Below are 27419 nucleotides of genomic sequence, written 5' to 3' on the forward strand. Positions count from 1 at the left end.
CAATCCCAAACATCAACTAAAAACTCAGTTTTAGCATTACTACATTAGCTGTGTGCATGTTGGGAGAATCAGTAGGATATTAATATAGACATATGAAAGGGGATTTATTAAAGAAACTGGCTCATGTAATTATGGAAGTTGAGAAGTCCTGTGCTAGGTCACCTCAGACTGGAGATACTGGATTCTGGTGGCATGGCTCAGTCTAAGTCTGAAAACCTGAGAACCAGGGAAACCTGTGGTGTGACTCTCAGGTTTAGGCTGACTGAGTGTCCATGGGCCCAGAGAAAGGGTGGCTTGTATATGTTCTGGAACCCAAATACTAGCAAACCCTATGTTTCGAAGTCCCAGCTGTCAGTAGGGATACCAATGCCAATAGATCTGCAATCAATTAAATGATACCCACCCTCATAGAGGGGGAGTCTTCCTCACTGGTCTTTGCAGTTGTACATGCTTACCCTAGTAACTTGGGGATACTCTTGCAGACACAAACATGCTACTTTTTTGGGTTTCAAACTGTACTAGTTTCCTTTCCTATTGCTGTTATAAAATCCCAATGAAAGCAACTTAGGGGAGAAAGGATCTATTATTCATTACAGTTCAGATTATAGTTCATCATTGACCAGAGAGAACCAGTTACATTGCATCCATAGTCAAGAAGCAGAGTGCTGAGGGCCACAGGAATATATCATAAGAACTCAGCTGGTTATGGCAAAGTCACTACCTAGAGGGATCAAGGAATTCCTCCAGAGGAAGCCAAATGCCAAAGAGTTTTTGGTGTTATTTGGCTTGTTATATATCAGCTGTCTTCTATTATGAAAATCATGTGTGCCTTCATAGTTTTCCCAATTGACTTTTCCCTAAGAAGGGCTAATAGTATGGACTGATCACTCTCTGGATATACACATTCCAGGTATTTGGAGAATAGCCTCAGGAAAGGCGTTCTCTGGAATCAGATATCTCCCTTGGCCACTTTCAAGAACTAGCAGTAATAACAGTCCACATGCAAGTCCCTGGTTTAAGATAAATTCCACAAGGAGAGACCGCCTAGGTCAGGAGGATGTTAAGTAATAGCTTTACACAATTTAGCTCGGACCCTCCTTTCTTACAGCCTTACTAACTTTATAGACCTCTAACTCCTTACCTAACCACTTCTAGGAATATTTAGATAACCTTTTGTGCTGACAGCTATGCGCAGCCAGAACCCCAGTTCAAGCCTCCCTGTAATTATCATTGGCAGCATCCAGCCAGGTCCATCCCCAGATGGAGGAAAGTACCTTATCAGAGATATCTCTGTACTCTCTAAGAACAGACCTAACCATCCAGGCTACCTGTTTGAGAAGGCCTGGCGGATCTGACAATTAAGCTTTACTTCCTCCTTTCCCAAAACTTACTCTAGTTCCAGATCTCCCTTTAACTATCACCAGAGGCGTCTAGGTGTACACAGGTTGCCTAGCAACTGAGCACATTTTCCCCCACCCTGCAGATAAATAGCAGATAGCTTGGACAGATATGAGCCACAGGAAAAAAGAAGACAGTTTTATTTTCTCCCACTGACCTAGCAACTTATAGATTCTTAACATTTTTCTACCAATCATGTTTAAGACTATAGTTGAGCACATAAGAGCCCTCTTCTTAGATATTACCTGAATTTAGCCTTTAGTTAATTCATTTCCCCATTGGTCACTTCCCTTTGGGGTTGCAAATGATAATTAATGGCTATTGCCTCCCTATGTGATTCTTATCACCCCTCCGTTTGACCCTGGAAGCCTGGCTTTGCACTACTAGGGAATACTGCTTCTAAGTGTATATATACTGGGACTTCCAGGGCACGGAGAACAGAGAAGAGAAAAGAGAATGGAAAAACTAGATGGGTAAGAACTTGAGAAGAACAAACTGAGATGGGGAAGAACTAGATTGAAGGGCTAGAAGAGAGTACTAGAGGAATGAGATAGAGGATGAGAAAGAGCCAGATGGGGAAGAACAAGATGAGGAAGTACAAGATGAGGAGAGAGAAGGAGATAGGAGAGGAGATGATATGGGAAAGAATAAGATGGATGAGAACCTAGGAGGGGCAGAACTAGATGTAGGAATTAAGATAGAACCTAGAGGGGACCGCAGGTAAGTGTAGAGAGAAATCAGGCAAGAAAGGAGCTAAATATGAGAGCAGAATATAAGCTTGTAGCTGACACAGAATAATAAAGTATATGGACTAAGGAGTTTCATGTACATAGATTCATTTCTTCTCATCAAAGATTAATTATCAGCTGGTTGTAGATTCTTCCCGGACCCTGGGAGGGGACTATCGAGGGGCTGGATCCCCATAGTTCCCGATAGCAGAGAGAAAAGAATTAATGCATGCATGCTTCTGCTCAGTCCACTCTCTCCACTCCTATACAGTGGGTGGATCTTCCCACTAAAATAAAACCCCATAAATGTGTCCCCAGGTCAACCTAATCTAGATCATCCCTTATTATGACTTCCTTCCAGGTGATTCTAGATTCTATCACCTTGACACTTAAATCAACCTTAACACTAGGTATCTTTTGTTGTGGCAGAAATTAGGATGTGGGGTTGGTTAAAGGAGGTGGTCACTGGAGTGTAATCTTGAAGGGTATACTCTGACCCAGGTACCTTCCTTTCTTTCCCAGATCTTCTGCCACCATGAGGGAGCAGCTCTGCATTGTCATGCTCTCTGGGCCATGCTGTCCTGCCTTGCCAGAGGCCCATAAACAGCAGAGCAAAGCAAGCACAGACTGAAACCCTCTGGAAGTGGTAAGTGGCTTCTCTCGGGTATTCTGTCACCACAAAGAAAAGTGACTACCATGGGTACATCACTAAATACCTGTTTCTTCTTGCCAGCAAAATGCACAAACTGGAGCCCTGCTCAAGGCACTGCTCATTGAGGACTCTTTTTTAGGTTTCTTCAGGGATCCCTCAGAAGGGGCAGCTGTTTGCTTCACTTATTGCCCGTATATTGTACACAACCATCTATGGATCAGGTCCTTGTCTTCTCTTCCTCTATCACCTGATCATAACGTGGGCTTGGAAGCTAATATACTCCTGAGGCGGGACCTGTAGTACTGATACACTGCTGGCTTCGCCAGCACAAAGCAAACCGCTTCCGGTGGCTCTGATGGACACATATGGAGGAAAGGTCACTTGCCAGATCAATAGCTGTTTGTCAAGTACCAGGGCATGTGTTGATTAGTTCAAACAATGAAACTACATCCCGTAAACTAATCAACTGAAGTCATCACTTGGCTAACCTTTCAATAATCTATTAATATTCTCCAGGATCCATCTGTCTTTTGTGCAGGGCAAATAAAAAAGTTGAGTAGTGATGAAGGGGGAATCACCACACTGGCATCTTTCAAGTCCTTGATGGTGGCTTTAATCTTCATAAGACCTCTGGGGACATACTAATTTTATTTACTATTTTCCCAGGAAAAGGCAGCTCCAACCCTTCCTTCATGCATTCCAGAACTAGAGGAAGACACTGATCTGAGAACCCACCATGAGTCAGAATGGAGCCCAAACCTCATTAGTCAGCTGATCTCTGTAAGCCCCTACTCTGACTGGGCAGCTAAAGAGGTATTTTGGTCTCCTGGAATCGGTGTTATAGAACATATTCAACTTATGCCCATAAAGTATGATTATTTCCTTTTCCACACTGCACAGTTACCCTGCTAAAGGGTATTAGTCTCTTTGGAGAAGGATGAGGAAAAGGATGAAGAAAATATATTTTAGGTAGGATATGGAGTATTTCCCCAAGTGATGGCTCTGCCTTGCATTTATTCAGCTCAGTTTTGGGAACTGACTGGGAGATGTGATTCTGTTTGTAGGATTTGAGTTCGAGTTTTCCACACTTTCTCTAAAGGGTTTGGTAGGCTTCCTAGGGTCCTACAAGTGCTGGAATTAAGCAGCCAAGGCCATGGATCTACATAATTTACACCCGTGCTGCTCTCTGTCTGTCTGCCCAGTACTGTGATTACTCACGTGGCATCTGGAAGTGGAATGCTGCTGCTTGGCCCTTGTCTTTCCAGACCCAGTTCTTCTCCTTGCGTCTACATTTTCCACCTGAGTGACAGGGATTCCAACTCTGTGGGTGGTCCTACAGCAAAGCACCATCACAGAGTTCCTCAAAGACCCTGCGTTGCCCCCTTACAAATTACTCTTTTGAAGCACTGGTTGGTGAAAGGCCTACCTTCTGACCTACCTTCCCAGTGTGGAAGAAGTAGGCAAATGTACTCTACCATTCCAATCTCCTTGAGCTTTTGAAGTCTTTCATTGGGCATTTCCACTTCACACATGCTGATGCTCTTTTGGTGCACATACGGCCCACCAACCAGACAGATGGTGCTTTTCTTACCTCTCTAAGCTGCAACATGAAATGTATCTTGTCTGCCTAATGGGCCCATAATGATGAACTCAGTCTGCAGCTGGCAGGCAGCATGGCTTTGTGAGCTCTCAGTGTGCTCCTGCTTTCAGCTACTCATCACACACCCTTCCTGCTGCTAAAACATCCAGGAAGGACCGCCCAGTTGCGTTCGGTGAAGGAAGAGACCTGGATGAGACTATCATGGCTGTCAGCTGGGTCTACTTCTTCAAGAGCTGAAAGGGAGGAGCTAAGAGGGCAGGGAAAGGATGATTCTTGCAGAGAATTTGCTTCCACATTTGAAGATGGAAAGTCACTGGAAGATATGCTAATAAAGAATCACATTATAGGACTTTTGGATCTTTCACATATGTGGTAAGAATTGGGTACAAACTGAAATGTATGCTTACTGGTCTCCAACATGACCTGTAAAAATCTCAGTTGAAAAAAAAGGAAATACATTCAGGCTGATCTAAGTTTACTTCCCTTTTACTTATCTTATCTCTTATTCATTCTCCACATGGTCCCCAGAATTGTTTGCATAAAGTAGGTATCTCAGGTGATTTTTTTGGTTTGTAGCACACCTTCTCATGGGCATACTTTGTGCCATACTTTAGGGATTCTGATCTAACTTGAATTTAGTTCTCTGTCTAGAAACCAAGAAGGGTGGGGCCTGAGGAGAAGCAACATTATCCTGCCTGGGGCACCTCAGGAGAGACCACTAATGTTTTCTCAGGCAATGAGGACAGTCAAAGTCTACAGACAGACAGAGAAGGGCCAATACCTATATAGGCGGGAAGTCCTTTGCAGGGGTGGAAGGAGCCAGCTACCACGAGCGTGGCAGTGGGTCCAGAGACCACTGTGTTGTAGGGCACAGCAAAGGGGAAGAACATTGAGAGAGGGTATTTCCACTGGTGAACAAGTCTTACCAGAGTTCAGGAGCTCAGCCTCTCCAGTCCCATCAGTCTTCACTAACCTTTCTATTCCGACTTAAAAGGATCCCCTCCTCCCCTCCTCCCCTGGCTCCAGTCCACACCTTTTCAGCTACTGTCCTCCTCACTTGAACAGCAGATACCACAAAAGGCTGCATTCAACTTCTGTTATAATGCAGCCAACTTCATGATGAAGGCATGTTTCATTTTCAGGAGTTTGTGTATTGGGACTTTAGGAGAGAAATTTTGACTCTGGACACCCTTCAGTAAGTTATATGGAGCTGGAGCCAAGGCATCTTATTCCTGAAGATGTGTAACTGACCAGCATCATACTTCTTCTTTCTCCAGAATGTTTGAAAGTACAACAGACAGAGTCACAAAACTCCTTGCTTCTTATGAGTGGTGAGTCAGGAATATCGAATGCATTTACCTTGTATGTCCCTACAATTCACACACAGTCTATCGGTGCCCTCTGTACTAAGCAGAACCCTTAGCATTTTTAGTTTAATCCGATTTAAAAAGTCAATTCTAGAAACCTTAAAAATCAACTAAGGAAACGCATCCTTCAGATTCAGTTCTTCTACAGTCATTCTTGATACCAAAATATGTATTAGTTGGAATTCTCTAGAGGGAGAGAGTCAATAGGATACGTAATATAGATATAAGAGAGGGGACTTATTAAGGGAATTGGCTCATGCAGTTAGGGTGGTGAGAAGTCCTCTGACAGGTCATCTGCAGGCAGAGGACACTGGGATGCTCAGAGTGTGACTCAGTATGAGTCCGAAGGCCTTAGAACCAGGGAAACCCATGGTGTAACTCTCAGGTTTAGGAAAAGCACCCGAGACAGTGTGTGTGTGTGTGTGTGTGTGTGTGTGTGTGTGTGTGTGTGTGTGTGTGTGTGTGTGTACTACTGGTATAAGCCCTGGAATCCAAATGCTAGGAAGTCTACAGTTCTGGTGTCCAAGAGATGGCCCTACCTAGCTCTCTGCCAATGCCTATCTGCCTTCTGTATTTGTTTTTTCCAGTCCCCAAGCAATTTGATAGGACTCACTCTCAGGGAGTGAGAATTCTACTCAAACCCACAGGCTGAGCTCCTCTAGAAATACACATGTCACCATACCTAAAACAATGCTTTCTTGGTTTCTAGGCAGCCCTTCACTCAGTCCAGGTACCTGTTAGAATTAACTATGACAGCAGGCAAGTGGGGGAATAAAGCATGGATACTAACTGTATTAGCATGTGTTTGTGAAAGCTTAAGCTTTAACTCAGAACAGAAGCGTAGACAGAGAATTCCAGACATTCTGAAAAAAAACAGCTATGCCCTCTGTCCAGACTTGAAATGAAATGGCTTCTTGAGGAGGGAACACCTGCTGGGACGAGGGAGAAAAGTCAATGAAGTCTGAGGTTGATGCCTTTAAATCCTCTTACATTGTAAACCTTTGAAGCACCTTTTAGGAACTGCATTTTTTCCCTAAAGCTCTTTCCTTACAAATGTAGCTGCTGCCCTATTGTAACCTCTTCCATTGTTCCCGAAATCTGGAGAACAAAAATACACAGATGCTATATCCACGGGTGGGATACAGAACGAACCGAAGAAAGTACTTAAATTCACCGTCATCGGTCTGAGCCTGGATTTGGATGGGCCTTAAAGAGGGACCCATCCAGTCAATACAGCTGAGAAGCTACGGCTCTTACTTTGCTGGGAAAGAAGTTCAAACTTCAGAATGTGTTTACATAAGAGCCACACCTTCTTACTCGTCTCTTTCCCTTCTCTTCTCATAGCAACATGCACTTATTTTTACAGGAAACACCAAATTCCCACTTCAGTAACTGTAATGAGACAGCCCAACTCTCTAGAATACCATTCTTTCAGAAATTGTCAATGGGTAAGAGTTACAAAAATTAATTTGTGAGTCAGGAAACCCTTTTATCTGGATTTCAGTGGGTGAGAAATAAGATCCCATAGTGTCAGGTAAGTAAGTTTTTCTACTGAAATTACCACACAGCTCCCAAGACACTGAACTCTCTTCCAAACTCGGTTGCAGTTTTGTTCTGAATGTTTCTGCAGCAGAACTTCAGGTTCATGCTCAGAGGTGCTCTGCACTGTCTTCAAGACACAACGCCACTGCCAACATGACAATGGGAACCAAGGGCAGCACTGCTGGCAGCAAGAGGCAGAATCGTTTCTGTGTGGAGGCTGCCGACTGGATCTGCTATGCATTCTCTTCCTGAGCAGTGCAGGCCTTCCCCCCCAATGCTTTGTTGGATGAAGGGTTAAAGGGCAGTTAAAGGGAGGTGACTTGTGTCAGCTGCCGTAAGACAGTAAGTAGCTAGAAATCACATGCCCATTTGTGATGACCCATTGTCGAATCAGCTTCATGTCCAGTATATATGTGCATTTAAATGCCCATGTTATCCAGTAACATAATGTATATGTATATGAATACATACCAGTGTGGAAAATTTATCTTCAAATGTAAAAATATAAAATAAAATGAAAAAGAATATGTGAGTTCCTTTCTTGTGCTGAGATGAAGATGCTGAAGTGTCAACAAAGCTCAAAAGCCTTGAGAAGCATTGGGAAGCAAGTGGAGCAGAAAGCACGCTTCACAATTATGCTCAGAAGGAGCACTTTGCTTTAATTTTATTATATCTGCACACCCTATTCTATAATATTTACAATATCTACTTATAGATTAGAGTGAAAGGATCGAGCTCTATGAATCTTTATAGCTATGCTCTTACAATCTTGTCTCACTGTCAATTTGGTTTGATTTGATTCTCAAGGTATTCCCCAAACAGAATCTTTGTATTGATCAAGAGACTGGCCATCTTGCCAGTTCCCACATACACTGTAGTCATCATTCACTTGGGTGGATGGGAGCTTGTGGTGATGGAGTCTAGGGCATGCTAGGCTAACTGAGTACCACCAAGTTATGTTCTCCAGCCTGTACTCATGCTTCTTTTTCTTCTGCTGCTCCATTTGTTCCAAGCTCTGAAGTTGCTAGGCTTTTTCTACTTACCAAATCTTACAAACCCTCCGTGAAACCTATTCCAAATTCTCCTTTCTCTTGGACGTTTTTTGAGATTACTAGAGTATATACTGAATTCTTTCTTTTCCTACGTCCCACGGGCTGGGAGGTCTAAGTGGAGTTATTAATTTCTGGTTTGTTGTCATAAAAATCAGAAAACTTTTATGAGAGTCTTCCTTTTCCTCCTCCTGTAGGTAGTGTCAAGTGTTTGTATATGGATATGGGCTCCCCTGGCCCAGGGAGTTGTGGTTTTAGAGTTTATTAAGCCATGGAAGGGTTTTCTTTTCCAATTTGGCCTTCTCAAAGGAATTAATTTGGGCTCTTTCTGCGATGTGAAGGGGGAGTCTGGTGCTTTGAAATTAGATTGAGGTAATATTACTGGGAAGAAAAACCACCAACTTCCTCTAAAATATTAAAGGCACCCAAGCATGGTGGCTCATGACTGTGATCACACACTCAGGAGGCTGAGGTGGGAGACTTGTTAGTTCAAGCTATATGGTGAGATCCTATCTCATCAATAGCCACAAAAACAAAATGAAAATGAAAGAGGTCAACTTGCACACAATACTTTGTGGGGTATGGTTTGTCACACGTTTGGAGACTAGACAAGGCATTGACTGCTTTAGAAAAATAGTGATCTCCTGGGACTTGGGCTCAATGTTGACAGTGTCTACAATCACTGGGAATGAAATACTTCCTAAAAGTTCAAAGAATCATACTGAACTGCAGCCTTGCAGAGAGTCAAGCAATACCAACTCCATAGCTCACTATGGACTAAGTGCTGGACCCCTTCCCCAGATTTCCCATGTCTTGAACAAATCTGTGGAGGGGAAGAGAGTTTTGAGACTTCCTTAGACTTCTGTATAGCTTAGTCACAGGAGTCTTAGGTTTAATTTTCTTGAGAAAAACAAGGCAATGGTTCACGTACTCGAATGTTGAGAAATAAATCTATACTTTACACATGCCCCACATTATAACAACACTTGTGCCCATCTTACTGCTGTAAGGTGACTGTACCTTACCTACTACAACTACAGCTCTAATTACAGCTGCAACTACAAATGTAGTTAACTGGATCCCTGACACTAGCCACATCCCCTCAGAGGTGGTATGTCTTCTCTGAGGACCTGTCTGGATACTTCTCCACAACACTGCACAGACATTGCTGACAAGGCCCATTTTCTCCGAGGTGTGCCTACTAGTTGTTCCAGGAGGTCCTTCTAGTAACCGATAGCCATGTCTGCTCTTCCTCTTGGGTTTTTGTTTTAGTTTTCTTATCCTCTCTTATTAGTTAACAACACGGGTTTGTGTTCAATATGAACTTAAGGGTTAAAGCAATTGTGTATTTCCTTCACTTCTTTTACACTACACTCATTTATTTATTATTTCAGATATATGCCAAGCTAGTCTCATCCTCTTGACTCCATTTGTCCTAAGACATGGTGCACCAGGCCCTTCTGCCACTCAAGATGCAGTGCACCCCAAAGATGAGTCACACTTACAGGAAATGAGAAGGGACAACCAATGTGGGAAATGAGCTAGAAAACTATCAGGCTCAACTCTTGCCTGACCCAGGGAAGCTGACGCCCTGGGTAGTAGATGCTAGGAGCTATTTGTCAATGAGTGTTGACGACTGGCCTTTATATTTATGTTAACAGTGTCAGGGTTGTTTAGAATATTTTCACTTGCTGGCCACTGGGTGTCCTCATTTACAAAGTAAATATGCAACATTTAGTGCAGGTCACCAGGGAGAATAAAAGCCACTAGTTTTCTCTTTGGCTTTTCACATACTGGGTCTAAATTTATTGCTAAACTCACAACCAGGTTGCATATTAGTACTGTTTAAAAAGTTTTCAGTTTGAACTGCTAAAGTTTTTAACCAAAAACAAGTTATTCAGTGTCCAGACAGGAATTTAAAAGGCTGCCTCTTCACAGAGGGGACTGTGATCCAGACATTAGAATGAGCCCTTATTCGTCTGAAAACTGGCATGGGACTGTGACTATCCACAGAGATCCGGCACAGGGAAGCAGAGAAGATCTTAATTTATTCTTGAGAGAAAAGAGAACACCAAATATCTCTATGGGATATTTGTTAGAGTCTGTTTTTATCTTGACTTTTCTGAAAACTAATTAAAAATAATAATGAGAAAGATAAAATATGTCCTTTGTCTGAGAAACCCAAAATAATGTGAAAAATAGCACAATGTGCTGGGTCAGTATCATGACTATTAATCACTTCACATTTAAAGACAGAGAACCAGTTATTTCATCTATAAATGAAGACGCTTCATGGGGATGTTTTGGAACAAGCCAAACAGAGTATGGAGGCACCCTGGGTTCCTGGGATGAGAAACTGTACATGAGATGGACTGAGGACATTGATGATATTTTGTGGTTGCATCACAGCTGTGCATGACTTGTCTCGGATGGCAGATAGGAATCAAGGCCAAAGTTTGTACAGCCAACAAAGATTTCCTGGCTTGGTCATTCCAGGGCGCTGAGGTCAACATGCTCTTGTACCCACTTTCTATGCGTGGTGATGGATTTTCTGCTTTTCTGCAATTGCCACTGTCTCTTCGTTTCACTTATATTGCTGAAGGAATTCTTTCCTTTTCACGGCAGAAAATATTTCTGCCTCTCTTTCCTGCTAATTCCTCAAAGTGGAGACAGAGCCACTATTAAGGGGAGAAGGGGACTTGCCTTCAAATGTCATACTTGGCTAATTAGCTAATCTTTCTCAAAAGTAAACTTCACTGGGATAATTTTTTCACTAGTGTACATCTCAGCTTAATTATTATTCTCTGGCATGTCATTTTGGTATATAAATTATCAACATGACTCTGTGCCATAACCAGTAATTTATACAGATAATATCAGGGAAAGAGGAAGCTCTCCGAGCTATTCACTGCTTTTCAGAGATGTTCTTGGCGTTCCCAGCTCTGCTTACTAGGCCTTTGTGTTTGTAAAGGACCACCCACTCCTGCTGCCAGTCCAGCAATCTATGGCTCTTAATCAATGGTTAAGTGCACAACAATGCACAATAGCGAGGTCCCTCTCATCCTGTGACTGTACAAAAGCGTCACAAAGCCTTTGCAGGCTGTGGAGAAGTCTCTCCTTTAGTCTACAGATCTTTAAGTTCTTGGGATTGAGACTGTTTTCCAACTCTTTAATTAGGAGAGTCCTGTTTGAACTACTGTAACCCTGAAGACACACATATCTGCAGAGTCCTTCTGATCGTATTTTACCCCAAGCACTTTCCCATTTGGGCTTTCCTTGGTTGGCTCCTCTAATTTCACTTTCAGAACTTCTTGAGGCTCTGTGGCTGAACACTACACAGCACAGGCCTTATCTGATGTCTCGGCGCCTGGTGTGGCCTAAGACACACTGGAGTTTTGTTCTTAAAGTCCGGGACTGATGTTCGGAAACCTAGACTCCAGCACAAAGGAGATCATTAGCTCATTTTAAGTGTCTATTTTCTTTCCTCCCAGCCTCCTCCTACCCACCCCAATACTTCCTTAGTCTTATGTGCTGGCAGCAGATGGCAACCATATTCCAAAGCTGAGCATGTACAAAACTGTGCCATGGAGAACAGAGTGGCTTCAAAGTTAGCCTTTCTATTCAAGTGGGATGGCAGAGACTTCTGGAGCAGTGAACTCATCTCTCATTCACTTAATCCTCTATTCATTCAGCCAGGAATTTGTTTTCCTACACATCTTTCTACTGTCCAGCCAGTTGAAGGAGGGTGGGCGTGAAGTAACTCTCTTGAGGGCCCTTCCAGCAGGAGGGCACTAAGATTCCATGCCAAGCTCTTGTTTCCCTGGGCCAGCTCTGCCTGCTGCTGATCAAATCATGCCATTCCCAGGGGAGGAGCTTGGGAGCACTGTGTGTGGGGGCTGGATTTCCCAACAACTGTCCCCTTGCTACACTAACTGTCACATGCTGTATTCCCCAGACAAAGACTGGACCTGGGAAGAGGAGGAAACAAGAAAGAATGGTTGGGGCTGCAGCAGTGTACACCATGTGGCCATGGTGGAAGTGGGGAGTGGGAAAACCTTGTCTTTTTACTGTTGCAAGGCTTTCTAGAGCTTTCACCTAATCATCTGTTTGAGCATCTTGAAAAGAAGTAGCTATTTCCATGATATCTATGAAAAAATAGGCACCAGATTATATTACAAAGCTGACCTTAACCCTGCCATATTGCTATTAGAATCAAAACATTTGGTGGTCTACACCCAAGAGAAAGCGCTCTGTTTTCCCAGTATACAAACCTGAGGTTATCTGTGATGTACTTTGTTATGTAGGTCTGCTGAGTGGAAAAGTGCAATTCAATTTATAGCCTGGCAATCTGCTCAGTAATATACTTCCCCGGGCTCTCCCTACCTCCTTCAGTCATCCATTCTGCAAACATTTGCCAACAACCTCCTATGGCTGAGCACTTCACTGGATCCTAGAGGTTCAGGAGTGAACAAGACCAGAGTTCTGCACTTGGGGCTTCTGCCTGGACAAAGTCAGTATTCAGTATTGTAGGTGGGGCAGAAGATTCAGTGGTAATGCAATTACCTAGGACATATAAGGCACCAAGGCCAATACCCAGCATGACAAAAATGAATTTATGAATAAACAAATACTAAAATATGAAGTTACAATAGCTGGCAGAGGAGCCGTTGAGATGGCTCAGTGGAGGCAGATACTTGCCACTCAGCCTGATGACTGGAGTTCAATCCCTAGACCAGTATGGTAGAAGGAAAGAATCGATAAATTGTTCCCTGGCCTCCACACACATGCTGTGGCAAGTGCGCGCGCGTGTACACACACACACACACACACACACACACACACACACACACACACACACAAAATAAATACATGCAATAATATTTTTTAAAGCTGCCAGGACATGAAGGTGATGGCTGTAACCAACCTCTTTCTGGTTGGATTTGAGGGCTACTCCACAGGAGGGAACTCATGCCTTATACAGTAAACTTTGCTAAGAGCTTGTGGATGGGAGCTTGTAAGTCCTGGGAAACCCACTACTATCACTTTGATAAATGGACATGTGGTCAAACTGCCTTCTGAACAGTCATGTTTACATGCATAGATCAGTGCTGCTCTCAGCCTTCATCAGGGGGATCTGTTCTTGCATAGGCAGTGGCTAACCAAACTCATAACTGGTTGAAGTGCTGAGAATAAGGGATGGTAAAGTGCTTAGCTTTTACTGGGACATCTACCACTCTCTCCAAGACTCAGGGAACATCATGGAAGGGGAGAGCCAGAGGATAGAGAGATGTGTTTGCGAAAGGAGTATTCTAGACATGATGTGACCACTGTATTCATGAACTCAGTGCAACTGTGGTTATCTACATGAGTCCTGCACAAGATTGGGCTCCTTAACATTTCTTCATGGTAGGGGGCAGGGCCCCATAATTCCCTGAGGAACTACTGACATTTAATGGTATCACTTTCTTCAGTGGTATAGCCTATATTCCATGACATAGCCTATCACCAATGCTCACACAAGCAACCCTAACTAAACTCACTGAGTCACACATACACATTAAGGAAGGAGGTGAAATTGCTGGCACTGAAGGGTTTCAGTGGGAGAGGGAAGGGGATGAGAAGATAGTGTGTATATGTGTGAAAATGACTACAATTCATTATATACGTGTAAGAAACTATCAAATAACTTTTTAAAAGTATACATACTCATACTTTAAAAATTATTTCATATTTATTTATTCTTAATTATATGTTCTTAATAGTAAAAATTATATATATAATATTATATATACACATATATATATGCTGGCGATGTTACATGGATAACAGGAAATGCAGAGTACAGTTTTTGAATCTTCAAACACTCTTCCTGAGGGTTTGGATCCCTGCTATCAAAAAAATTTTGTCTTAAGCTCCCTTCTACTGTTAGATTGAATCCTTTCTCGGCTACAATGTTGAGAGTTCAGATTGCAACACTACTACTTTTTTTTTTTTCCCTTTTGGGTGGGATGGTAAGTGTGAGGATCGTTACTTTTTGAGCTACACATATATTTTCTCTGTAAATATTGTACCATCTAATTTGCGTCTTTGGATTCTGCTGATTAGCCATCAACATGTGATTTAAGGAATTCTGCATACAAGATGCAGAAATCATGACTCAGTAAGTTAACGTTGTAAAGCTCTGACTTGGGATGTATACAGACTTGCACATAATCTGCTTTGGCTTTCAATGTGCAGCTATTACAGGAAGACTTGAGGATCAAGTTCCTCCATGTGTGTCCTTGCAATTCTACACCCAGCAGCAGAAATACTCAGGAAGCAGGAGAAGCAAATGTCCAAACCATCTCTACACACTACCCCAAACTATGTGGGTACCACAGGGCAGGAAGGGGATAAAGCCAACAAGCCGAGATGAATTTCTTCAGGTTGCATTTTCCTTTTAACTACTGCAAACTGCTTTAGAAGTGGAGAAGGTAGCTGGGTCAGGTGACAGAGAGTAATCCTCTGCTCCTTCAAACACATTTTCTTTTCTAACTGTACCTGATTTTGAATTACCTCAAAATACTATAAAGCCATCATGAAGACTGTCTTTCAAAGAGATCCTTTTTTTTTCTTCTTGCATTTCTCTTTGCAAAAGGCTCTCTGATGTGGAAGAACAATGGTCGGTCTGTTTTAAGGTTTGGTTTCTGTTCTCTTCATGTATTTGGACATGGAAAACTTACATGGGCATGTGCAGATTTGACATCTGAGGGAGACAGTGAAGCACTACATTCCCTTCTCCATCATTTGAAAACCCCCATAATGAAAATGCAGCACAAGGAACTTGGTTGGATAACTTTATCATCCAGCTCTACTGGAATGTTCTAACCCTTCCTCACACCAAGGAGAAAGTGTCCAGAAGGCTTTTGTTTAAAACTTTTCTGAGCACCAGAGAACATCCTTATCTATAAAATGTGGTATTTATAAGAATGCTATGACAATGTATTTGACACAGACTGGATGCTTACTAAATATTAGTCCTCTTTCATTTTTAGGAAAGTAAATCAACAATGTAGAGATTAAAAGAAAAAAAAAGGCTAAGAAATCAGTGGAGAGGCTTCCTGGTCCACAGAGGCCTGAGTCCAGAAAGGACAAGGAGAGGGTGGCAGGCTTTCTTCTCCTCTTACAAATTGAGGATTTTGAGTTTCAGTGGTTCTCACTCAGCAAGTATGGGCCCCCGATACAACTGTCATCATAATTTAAGACATCTAAACTGACACTGAGCACAGTAGCGCCTGTCTGTGACACTCACACTCCAGAGGAGAAGGCAGAAAGATCCCAAGTTCAAATCTAGCCTGGGCTATGAGACCCTGTGTCAAAAAATAAAAACAGAAATAGAAGTAACAGAAGAAGCTGAGGAAGAGGAGCAGCTATCAGTTGGTGGTCAAACCCCTGAGGGTTGGCTGTCTCTCTAGTGCTGACACTTCAGGGAGCTTTACATCCAGCACTCTACCTCATCTTTCTTTACAATAATGGATGGCATGGATGCTGTGCATACAAGGAAACAAGGCAGAGGGTAGTAACTGAAAGCATGCAAACTGCACTTATAGGCTGGAGTTCCACTACCTCCCTTCCATCCACTTCCTGGCCAGGGGACGGAGAGAGTAGAGACAGCAAGTGATTAGATGGTTCAGTTAATCTGGTGATCACATCTTGAGATTTCTTAACTGGTGTTCTACCAGGTGTCCTTAAAATGTCCATATGCCCTGACTTCTGACCCTGACATAAAGGTGAAAACAGGAATAATGCTGAGGTGGCTCAGGCTAGATAAGCAGGAGGGAGCTTTCAGGATTGGGGAAGACAGGAAAACCTTCTTATGGCCAATTTACTATCAAGTGTGAAGTCATTCTGCCTTGTGAAACTGTGAAGGATGTTCAAGATTCTTTCTCGTGGTTGTTTAAATAATTTCCAGTGATGATAAAATACTTTTCATTTAGTTTTGCAGGTAATTTAGTAGCAAAGTAATATTTGATTAAATTGGTTCCAGATCACCATCCTGAAGTAGAAGCAATGTCAGATACTGTGTATCCAGATGGCAAAGGCTTTTGAAATTTTAGCTATTAAAGAAAGCAAATACTCTAAGTGGCCAGGTTTAATCCTCTTTGGCCCCCAGAAATGAAGCTGAGGATGCCTCATGATGTTTGATACAGAGGAGTGTGTGCTACTACAAGTAACTATACGGACATTTGTACGGGGTCTGTCAGGAGAGGAAGACACAGAACAGGGCCCTCTAAATAGCATAGTTAGAAAATCTAACAACTCCGAGTATCTGATACTTGTCCTCAGATGAAGTGGGTGTCAGTGAAGCTCTCACAGGACATATCCAATGACGCTTACAAAACATTTGCTCTCATTAAGCAAAAGGAAAAGAAAGAGGCGGGTAAAGAACCAGTCCAATGGTCACTGATTCATCTGGCCTCTAGTTCCTGTCACATCTTTTTACCTGCACTGTCCTGTGGATGGGATCTAATTCCCTCTTACTGTACCTGTTTATGGAGTCTTTCTTCATACCTCCACCCTACCACCCCACTCCACACCCCCTACCCCCGTTTCTAAAAGGGCTTGGGACTCCGGCATCTTAAAAATACTCAAGATCCCATCTTTGAGTTACTTGTCAGTCTTTAAATCATTAAATTTCTTTTAAAAAGCTGTTTGCAAATGTTGCTTTACCATTTATCTTGTTTGTTTCTGAACACCTCTGTATCATAGTGTGTGTGTGTGTGTGTGTGTGTGTGTGTGTGTGTGTGAGAGAGAGAGAGAGAGAGAGAGAGAGAGAGAGAGAGAGAGAGAGAGAGACAGAGACAGACAGACACCTGATTCTGTCCTCATGACAGCCACTCTGAGGTGACCTTTGCCCAGATCCCTGCCTCCCTGCTGTCTGTGGCTGACCCCTCCCCTCCCCATGATCCCACAACTCTCCTGGTTTCCTCCTATCTCTCAGATCTTTTTTTCCCCTTCTTTGAAGATTCCTTGTTCTCTTCTTATCACTCAATGTAAACATTCCCCAGGTTCTATTTCCCCTTTTTTTTCTTTCAACAAAGTCTTCTTTGAAGTTTACTGCTGTATTTATGGCATAAATTATGTCCTCTTGGCCAAAAGGTTTCCTGCCCCTAATTTCCACTATTTCTACTGTAATCTAGGACCCCGTTTGTAACTCGATGTTCTGTTTGCAGTGGGAATACCCCATGTTTCAGGCTTTGTGCTCTACTCTGTTTTCCTAAGTCCACCCCTCCCTTGTTGGGGACTGAACCCCGGGCCCTGTGCATCCTATGCAAGCCTCTACCACTTAGCTGCATCTCAGCCATGTTTCTTTTCTTCTTCTGTGGTCTTTGTTGGCTTGCTTACTTGTTTGGATTTCTGTTCTGTTGTTTTGAGAAAGAGACTTGATAAGATGACCAGACTGACCTTGAACTTGCTTTGTAGCCAGGGCAGGTCTTGAACTTGTGATCTTCCTGCGGTAGCCTCCTGAGTGGTTAGGACTGTAGACCTGATCCAGCAGGCCCGGATCCCTCAGTCTTCTGGCTTGGGTATCTTGGTGGTGTTATCTCGGATAATTTCCCATCTCATACTTAGTAGCAGTTGTCTTCCGGAGTGCTCCTCTTTATCTCTGTCTGCTCCCTCGGCTTCCACTCCTCCTGCCTCTTGAGTGTTCTCCTTTCTGCAAGTAACCTCTCCCATCCCTGTAGGCTCCACAGACTGGTGGCTAAGTTAGACCTGCCCTAAGCAGAGTTTTGATGGTGAAAAGTCCCCTTAAACCTTTCCTGAGAATTTTTAAGTCTTGAATTAGACTGTAAACTCATCCTACTTTACCTGAATGCCTCACAGTCAATGAAATTTTATTTACTTTTCAAAAGAGGTCAATTGGAACCTCTTCAATAAACTTAACTAGATGTTAATGGAGTATAGTGTATTTCATAACCATTCTGAATTCTAAGATAATGGTGACTTGAAGACATAGACTACGTTTTAACACTGTTGGTGGCCAACTCTGTTTTTACCTTTGGGTACCCACAGGACTCAGTAAAGCTACACATGGACACATACATGTATTCTACACACAAAGGCTGAGCAAATGAATGGATGCCGAGGGTCATGGTGCTGAGATGCATTTTCAACCACCCTGTAGGGCAGTCCTTTAAGATTGTATCTGCTCCTCTTTACAAGACTCTATGTCTCCAAGCCCTGGAGCCCAGCTGGTAAAACTACCTCCTGGATGACACCTGTCCAAAGGCCCTCCGCCTTCAACACATCTAGTCAACTGGCTGGTGAGCAGTCCTGAGGCTGCTGTTCCCAGTAAGTTCTCGCAGAAGCAGACTGACTCTAAAGAGTCAGTACCACGTTCAGTGAGTGCGAGGAAAGAGACGACAAAGATGTCTTAAGAAGAAAAAGTATGATTCCCAAGCACAATAAATACTAACTCTAGAAAATTTGAGCAAGACAAAACAAACAAGCAAACAACTGGCTTTGTAATGTGGAAGTGCTGCACTCAGCATTAAAATCTCTGAATAAGAGGGTATAAAAGGTAATAAAAATAGTCCCAAAGACATCCTGTGTTAACTAACTCATAGGTAGGAAGGTGACTTTTTAAAAAGGGAAAGACTCTTGAAGAAATGAAATCCACATGTACTCGGTTAATAGACTAGCAGAAGATCAGTTTCCACTGTTAGGAAGGAAAAGAAGATAAACACTCAGTTCCTTATAGGGCTTGGAGGAGACAGAACCCCGGAGGCAGACACAGCACCTACTTACATTACAGGTGCTCTATTTACTACTTAATTGATACCTAATTGATTAGAAAATTAATTAGCCAAGCCATGGCATAGTAACTATCTGTGGTTGTTATCTCTCTTCCCTTTTTGGCTGCATTTCTCCCGCAAATTAGTGTGACCCCAAAATGTTTTCAGGATTGTCCAACTTGTCCTAAATTCCATAAATAACTCTGTCAGAGGGTGCTGTTTTTTGCCATGTCTCTATTACGGTTCTTCACAGATGGACCATTTTTGTCCTTCCAAAGTCTAAGAATAACTCTTTCAGTTATCAAGACATACCAAAATCCAGTTCAGCTGCCCCCGTGGGATTCCAGTTAGTTTAGACACATCTGCTGAGATACACGCATCAGAATCCAAATGAAGTCTTTGTTTGATTATACATTTTGAACATTTATAGAGGTTTTCTGGGGCCAAAATGGTTTTCATTTTTTTGGCAGAGCAGAGATCTTCAGTTACAAACACTGCCTTCTGAGCACCTCCAACAGTAATCCACTCTTTCCATGTGAACAGGTGCCTCAGGAAGGTTTTGGAAGGTTTTCTACTGAATCAGCTTTCCGATTGGAAACTTTCTGAACACGCAGTCAAATTTGCCAGAGAGACCTTCAAACTTGCTTGAGCAGTTTTCACTCACACAGACATACATTCACACTTAGAGACAGCCCAAGTACAGCAAATCAGAGCCCTGAAAGACTGGAGTTTCTTTCTTAAAGGTTAAATACCATATGCAACCAAACTGAGCAAAAAAAGGAATGCATGACAGGAGAGAATGAGCGAATAGCAGGAGGGTCTTCAATGAGCATGCCCCCCACCCCGAAGGCTGTGCTGGGGTTTAAGCCACACACACACCTTTCCAGTACAATTTTTATGTCTCCTAATTTCCATTATATACCCAAGGACTTGATTTTCAAAGACCTGCCACAGCGTATTGCTAATGATCCCTTTTACTCACAAACTTGTTCAGTTGTTTTGAGACACGCCCTTCTCTAACACAAATGGGTCAACCAGATTAATATACAGAGGGAGAAAACACTATGCTCTAAATGAGGGGCTCTTTTGCAAAGCTCACCTTTTACCTCAATTCCCTAACCCCCCCCAACACACCCCATTTTGAAAATACACTCTGGTCATTAGAGAATAAAGTAACCTTTAAATTCTGAAGCCTAAGGAGTTAGGAAAGTCACTCCTCCACTGGGCAAGCCTGGAATTCATGAGGGAAAATCTGCTTTCAAGTTGTTCTTACGGCCCAGGACCAGATGCTCCAAGGTGGCCAGGAACCTTTGTCTACACCCACTTAGCAGATTTCTGGCTCTTTATCAGGGACTCAGAGGTTTATTTGCAGAAATGAATCATTTCCTTCAAAGTCTCCCTTACCCTATTTACATGCTTGCATATTCCTTCCATTTTGTTTTCCCCTACAGCGTTACTAAGGAATTAATTATCTAGAAGAACAGGAACATACAGTAAGTACATCTGAGATCCAGGATGGGACACAGTATGTCATCTATTAGGCCTGGCTAAGACCAGCAGCTGACGCTAAATGGGAAGGAACACGCACCAAATGGTTTTTAATCACAAAGTTAGTAATTAATTGCTCTTTAAAATACATTTTATGCTTCTTTCTGTCTGTGTACATGAAACGCACATTTATTACATGCCAAAAATTACAACATTATGGTTTCAATGTGACTGGCACGGAAGTCCGGAAACCAGAGTTAATGTCCCCACAGCAACTTTAATCCTGTCTGCGTGCACATGTAGAGCATGTCTTCCGTTACAGGGTAATGCGCAGAGATGGTTTGGGGAGGGGCACTGACGGCTCATAGCCTCAACTGGAGCCACGGTGAGCCACAAAGGGTAGAGGCTGCTCCTCCGCACAGACATGGCTACTAACAACGTTCACATGCCGGCCGGGGTTGGGTGTTGTGTAACCACGGAATGAAAGAGCCTGCCGGGACGCTGCGCTCGCTCGGCACTCAAGGGGACAGTTTCTGTTGCTGTGGGAACCTGAACTTTGCATTTCCTGACTTGGGGGTAATTAAAATGTCAGCCTTAATGTGGCATTAATGGAGTTTGCCATAAAAATCCTCTTTGTTTTGTTCTCCCAGAAATTGCTTAAAAGTTCAAAATGATCCAAGTGTACTAAAAATTTAATCACAGGGCCTTGGATGAGTGAAGGGAGAGAGAGAGAGAGAGAGAGAGAGAGAGAGAGAGAGAGAGAGAGAGAGAGAAAGACAGAGAGAGACAGAGAGAGAGAGAGAAAGACGACAGAGAGAGACAGAGAGACAGAGACAGAGAGACAGAGAGGAGGCCAGGGAAGATGGCAGGCAGGAGCCAGGAAAGGAAGAGCCCACAGTCTCCTGGACAGCAGGAAGCCTCAGCAGCACCATGCTACCTACACAGCTAAACTTAAACCCACCCACGCAGCAGTTTGGTAATGTGTAAAGGTTAAATTAAAAATAAATAAAAACTGTTAATGAAAAAATGCATCTTGGCAAGGACACAAAAACCAGACAGTCTGATGAGTCCAGCACAAAAACACTGGAAGGTAAGTGACCATGGATGTCAGCTTCTGACAAAAGAAACTAATGCAGATCTCCCGCAGGAGCAGGGAGGACCACCAAAGGGAGATGTGCTTCCCCCTTCCATGGGAGCCTTATCTGGGGGGAAAACAAATGGAAGGAATATGCAAGTAAAAGTTCTGGCTGCGTCTATCGCATGAGTCTGACTGTGACGTGCTACAGCTTGCTAGTTGTCAGGGCAGGCTTTTCATATGGAGGACATCGTCTGCTCTATTGACTCCATTTTGTCCTGTTTCAGTACTGAGCTGGGCTCAGTGCGTATACAGACTGTTTGGTGGGCTAACTGCGCTACCAAACACCTAGGGCTCTTGCACCCTTTCTATTCCCCAATTCATCTTAATGCCTTCTATTATCGTCATCTGAATTTGTTTACCATTATGCTTTCAGAAGTGCTGTAGAGGTGACAAGCTCTGTGGTAATGGAAATAGTGCTGAGAGGAGATTGTGTTGGGGAGTGCATCGCCAAACAGCATGCATTTCTGTGGCAAGATAACAGCAGCATCTCGCTGAAGGAAAGCCTATCGACTGTGCTACTTCTGCTTTTGGACATCACTAGGATCTTTGGCCAAGGCGACAGTGCCACAGCACAGAGGCTATATGGCCAATTGATCATTTAGGGCACGGGGCTGATCATCTCTACACGAGTATATGCAAAAGCACCGTGGTTTGTCACCTTTCCTAGTTACAACAGAGCTGACTTCTCTTCTGTGGGGACGATTTATCTACTGTGGTTTTGAACCACATCACCATTATGAGTAGCCACACACTTCCAAGATGCCTGTTTATAGCTAGGAATACCATCTTTGCGCGCGCTTTGAACAGAGAGTTCTGGATGCTCAGAATAAGAGCAGATTCGTAAGCGCTCGTCAGCACCCACGTGAGTGAACTGCAGGCAAATCCTTCCTCAGTCAGGTGTCAGTTTTCTCAGCTCTCTCATCTGTAAATTGGGAAGAATCATGCTGACGGACAGGAACTGGGCATTAAGTCATGACTAAGAATAATTTTGCTAAGCACACAACAAAATAAAAAGGTGCTATGAAAATTCAAGCACTTGTGAAAGCTTGAACACCACATACTGGTAGAATGTTCCTGAAGTTAAAGAGACTAACAAGTCAAGGGCACTATTTTTAAATGCCCCAAATCTGTTCATTCTAAATAGGAACTGAATATTTTACCTTAAAGAAATTAGGCTTTTAAATTAATCTATGGTAAGAATGACATTTTAAAGTAAAAAAAAATTCTCTTGAATGCAAGAAGAGCATCCAAAAAATTTAACAGCTTAAAATAAACTCCTTTCCTGTCTTCTCTCAAGCAACCTCCAAATGGACAGATTTCTGTGAATCTTTCCTAAAAACAATCTTCCTCTAAGTGTAGGCTCAAATCAGGACAAACTACAATCCAAATATGTTTGGAGAGAAGTATAATCTGTTTCAACAACAGGTCGGTGTGGAGAAGACTTACACATCTTAATGGCAAAATCAAAGTGACTTTCTAGACAGCTGAGATGAAGTGTCTCCTCCCACTTCGGACTCCTTCCAACTGTACTCACACCCCCCACTGAGCTCCACTCTGCGGGCTTCCATAGGATCTGTAGTGACAATACCGTCTTGCTCCTTCTACATATGCCAGGCAAGAAGGGCAAGCACGGCCTGGCCAGAGGATGCTTACAATACTGTACGTGAAGCACTGTGGTTTTTCTCTTCAGTACGGCATTATTTGGTTGGACCAGCTCTCTGGGCCGTCCTCTACAATCTCCCCAGAGGTGTGGCGGGAAGCCAGGTGATGAAGGTGTACACACCAAGACAACATGCCTTCTACCAGAGGGAAAGCCACCTTCCTGGTCTGCAGGGGCAGCGTGCACAAGTCTGTGGGGCACTGTGCCATGCTAGTTTCAAGTTCTTCCTGTAATTACTATTAGGCTGGAGACTTCCGGGCAAGAAAGTCCAAGGACATGACTATGATGATGGTTCACAGGATAAAGTCCCTGCTTCCGCACCCCGCCCCCCCCGAAAAAAAAAAAGAAGCCACAAGTTTGACTGTACAGATCACGTGGCACTTAGTGACTTGGATCTCATTTTCTTTCCATTTTCCAGTGACAGCTGGAGTGTGGCTGCGGCCCAACCCCTGCCCTAGCTCACATCCTCTGTCTAGAGGCTATGATGGCAAAGTGGGTGGTGGGGGAGGGACTCTCCCAGATTCACCCTTTGTCCTCCTTGCAGAATTTTACATTTGTTCTGCGAGAAAAATAACAGCAAGGGATTTGGAATTTCATTTCCTAATGGAGATTTTTTTTTTTTTTTTTTTTTGAATTTTGTCTTTGAGGAACAGGATAAATGGAGCCCTTTTGGGGAATAAAGCTTTCTTGGTATATATAACTCACTCCATTATGCCAACTCTCTGCCTGTTACCAGACACCCTGTGGAGAGATCAGTTCAGAAGAGTTGTTGGGCATCTTGAAGCTAAAAGGAATACTTTTTCGGTTTGGTATTGTCAACACATGTGTTCCTCTCTCAAGTACTGGGTTACACTTGAGAAACGAGAAACAGCCTCCTAACGTGATTTATCAACTTTCTTAAAATAGAATTCAGAAGAGACTTCTAGATTAGTGAGATGGCAAAAATAAACAGCAAAGAAGTGATTTCAATAGTGACGACTCTCATTAAGTGCCCATTGCCAAATTTAGCCCATAGGCAGTTGTTTTAATTAAAAAATATTTTTAACCTGCATTCTTATTGGCTATGTGAAGTCTGGGTGGCTTTTGGATTCTTGGAAGCCATTCTCTTGTCTTCTGTAAATGTGTGCTACCCTTTAACCACTTCAAAATGAATTAAAAACTGGAAAGACCGACATTCAGCCAAGCTACATGAGACTCCAAGAACTAATGCAAATCTGACTTGGGTTATGTAATTTGGAAAGGGTTGTTTCCTTGTGTCTCGCTGGTCTTCTGAGGTCCATATTTGGTTGTTCCATTTAGTAACGGTAGAAGGGCCTTTACTGCGAGCAAGAACAATCGGAAAGCAGCAATATCGCTTCTTTTTGTGAGCTACTCATGAAAGAGAATGGGGCCCATGTAATTAATCAGCATTTCGGGGCCAAATGCCTGGTCACCTGGCTTGAAAAGATACTCTGGTTTAGAAAATATAGATGCTGGCTGGATCAAAATGGTGGGTGGCATGCTACTCTTGGCTACTCGGGAAGACCAAATGGAAACAGCTTGCTCTGAATGCAAAACAGCCAGAACCCTGGGCGGGCGGGCGGGGGGGGGGGGGGGTGCGCGGGGGGAGAAGCACCATGCCAAGCGCTGGGAAGACACCATCACCTCACTGGTGTACTCACAATCAGACGACCCGGTGTGAGCGTGAGAGTTTGTCAGTGAATGTGTTGAGTGGATGAGGGCTGGAGACAAAACAGCTTCAAAGTTCAGGCAGGGAAGGCCCGGCTTGGCGCTGGATCCACCCGGCTGAGTAATCTCATTCTCCTCAGATGCCTTCTGGTTTTCAGCTGTCTTGGGTTTCTTCCTGAGAATAAACAAAGGGCCCTTTGAAGGAACTGACTGCATATTTGGGAAAAGGCATTTTTAGAATCTGTTAAAGATAACTTGATTTTTTTTTTTCTGAAGGGGGATGGGAGGGAGTCCAGTATGTCCCTTGTTTTAAAACAAGCTGATTCTTGTTTTTTTCCCTCCAGTAATGGCCTAACTGGGAACACATGAAAGCATATGGGCCAAGCAAACAGCACCACATTTGGACTCTGTTGGCTGTATAAAAAGACCCTGTCCCAGAACTTTAGACAGCTTGAGCTACGTATGGCTGACATTATCCAAGAAAGCATCCTTTTCCCCCCTTAGAGTTCTAACATGGTCTGGAAAAAATACTAGTGGAGGTTTACCGTTCTAGCATTTGTCAGGACGCTTAGAGACAGGACCCGTGGAGTAATGGGAAGAGCACTGGACTGGGAGTCAGGAGACTTGAGCTACGGTACTAGCTGTGCCTGCAACTTGCTGTGTGGCTTTGGGCACCTCACTTCACCTCTCTGGGCTTCAGTTTCCTCATCTGCAAAATAAAGGGCTTAGATTAGAAGGCCCTACAAGGCTCCTTCTAGCTTCAAGTCTCTGTTCTTGGAACACACTATGGAGTATCCCACTCTCCTGTTTCTATTAGTTTTATTTGAAGTCAATGCATAATTTCAAATCACAGCCTCAACCTGCAGGCTGTCCAGACGAGAGGGGCAGTGGAAGGGGTGGTGTACAGTAGACAGTGAAAAGCCACTGAGAAGAGCTTAGGTTCCAGTAGGTAAAAGAGGGAAGGTGGCATGCACGCACGCACGCGCGCGCGCACACACACACACACACACACACACACACACACACACACGCATGCACACACACGCACACGCACACGCACACACTCTCCACCCTACTCTATTCATCCAGGCCTTAAGCTGCCCTTTGATCTTAGCTTTAGTCCGGGCTCCGGGAGTTTAGGAGTGTGGCTGGGATTTGCCTTGTGAGAAAGCGATTGCTGACGGGGAACAGAAGGGTGGAAGTATTATTCGGGGTCAGTAATAGAAAGTGCAATAGTTCAGCCGTCAGTCAGCTCAGGGCTCCTTTCCCCATGGCAGTGCAATCCACAGTAACTCGCAAAGCAGCATCTAGAGCAGCCGGACCCCAGGCCCCAGATAAAAGGGATTATGAGTTCCTCCGTGAGCACATGCCCAGTTTCTGTGGCTTTGTGTCTTTTTCTATCTCTATGTAACCATAGAGTATGTTTTTTTTTTTTTATTTTTGGATAGATTATGTGTGGGACATAATTTGTTGTAAGTCGCTGTGTTTCCATGTTCTCCTTGTTTCTATGAGCATGGCATTGGACTTGTATACAGAATATTTCGTATTGAAATATGTTGTACTGGGTAGTCAAATCTGCCCTCGCAGAATATGGTGTTATGATTAGTATGCTGTGTTTTTAGTCCAACAGGTTGTGAAATCAAATCTGTTTCTTCAGAGGGCACAAGGCAGAAATAGCATGGTAAAGATTGGAATTGGGGGGAGGGGGGACTTTCTGATATATTTCTCAGTGTGGAGAAAGCCAACATAACAAAAACAAGCCTTATCATTGCCGAATGGGTGACTCTGGGGCTAACCCTTGAATCCTATGCCTACCTCGGGGACCCCCAAGGATCTGTTACTCTGGTTTTTCAAATTAAGAAAGCATCCAAGGTCAAAGTCTCCAGAGTCAAACCTCCCCCTTTGTTTCCCCTAGGAGATGTCTATTTCTAGTAGTGAGGTCTGCTGCAGAAGCTCCAGGTACAGCGCTCACCTTCCTCTGCCTCAGCTTACCCATGCAGTCCTCTCAGGTCTGCTCCCTCCGCAGGCAGCTGCCATAACCCTTCCTGGTGCAGCGCTGCCCACTACCCCCCTCCCCCCCCAGTCCTGCTGCTTTCCATTCACTAAATCCTGCAGGACCATGGCAGTCTGGCATTCAAGGTCAGTTCCTTATCTGCCCCATCTTATCTCATGGGTCCCACATATTGGCCACCTTGGAGCTTGTTGATCATTCCCAGGGCTCTGGAATGTACATTCTGGGCGCTTCACCTTTACTCATTACTGTTCTTGCTTTGAACAGCCTCTTCTCATCTCTGCCTGGTGAAAAGAGGTGTGCCCTTCACACTCATTAAATGCGAGCTCCACGTTATACTGCT

General features: G+C 43.5%; 1 protein-coding gene across 15 annotated transcripts in view; it reads right to left on the bottom strand.

The window, feature by feature from the left end:
• The window catches only part of Zbtb20 (zinc finger and BTB domain containing 20), a 747261-nt gene that overhangs the window by 18105 nt on the left and 701737 nt on the right, over nucleotides 1–27419 (bottom strand). For 13 of the 15 annotated variants that reach the window (XM_028872130.1, XM_028872106.2, XM_028872104.1 and 10 more), the window contains one exon: nucleotides 25059–25240. Coding sequence is in view for 14 of the 15 variants with exons in the window: in XM_028872106.2 (XP_028727939.1) it covers nucleotides 25059–25240 (182 nt within the window). In the remaining variant the exon portion in view is untranslated. Of the gene's footprint in view, nucleotides 1–25058; nucleotides 25241–25610; nucleotides 25775–27419 lie in introns of all 15 variants that reach the window. The other 2 variants (XM_028872128.1, XM_028872129.1) reach the window with 1 other exon arrangement.

Source organism: Peromyscus leucopus, chromosome 12 (genome assembly GCF_004664715.2).
Source record: "Peromyscus leucopus breed LL Stock chromosome 12, UCI_PerLeu_2.1, whole genome shotgun sequence".
Taxonomy (NCBI): domain Eukaryota; kingdom Metazoa; phylum Chordata; class Mammalia; order Rodentia; family Cricetidae; genus Peromyscus; species Peromyscus leucopus.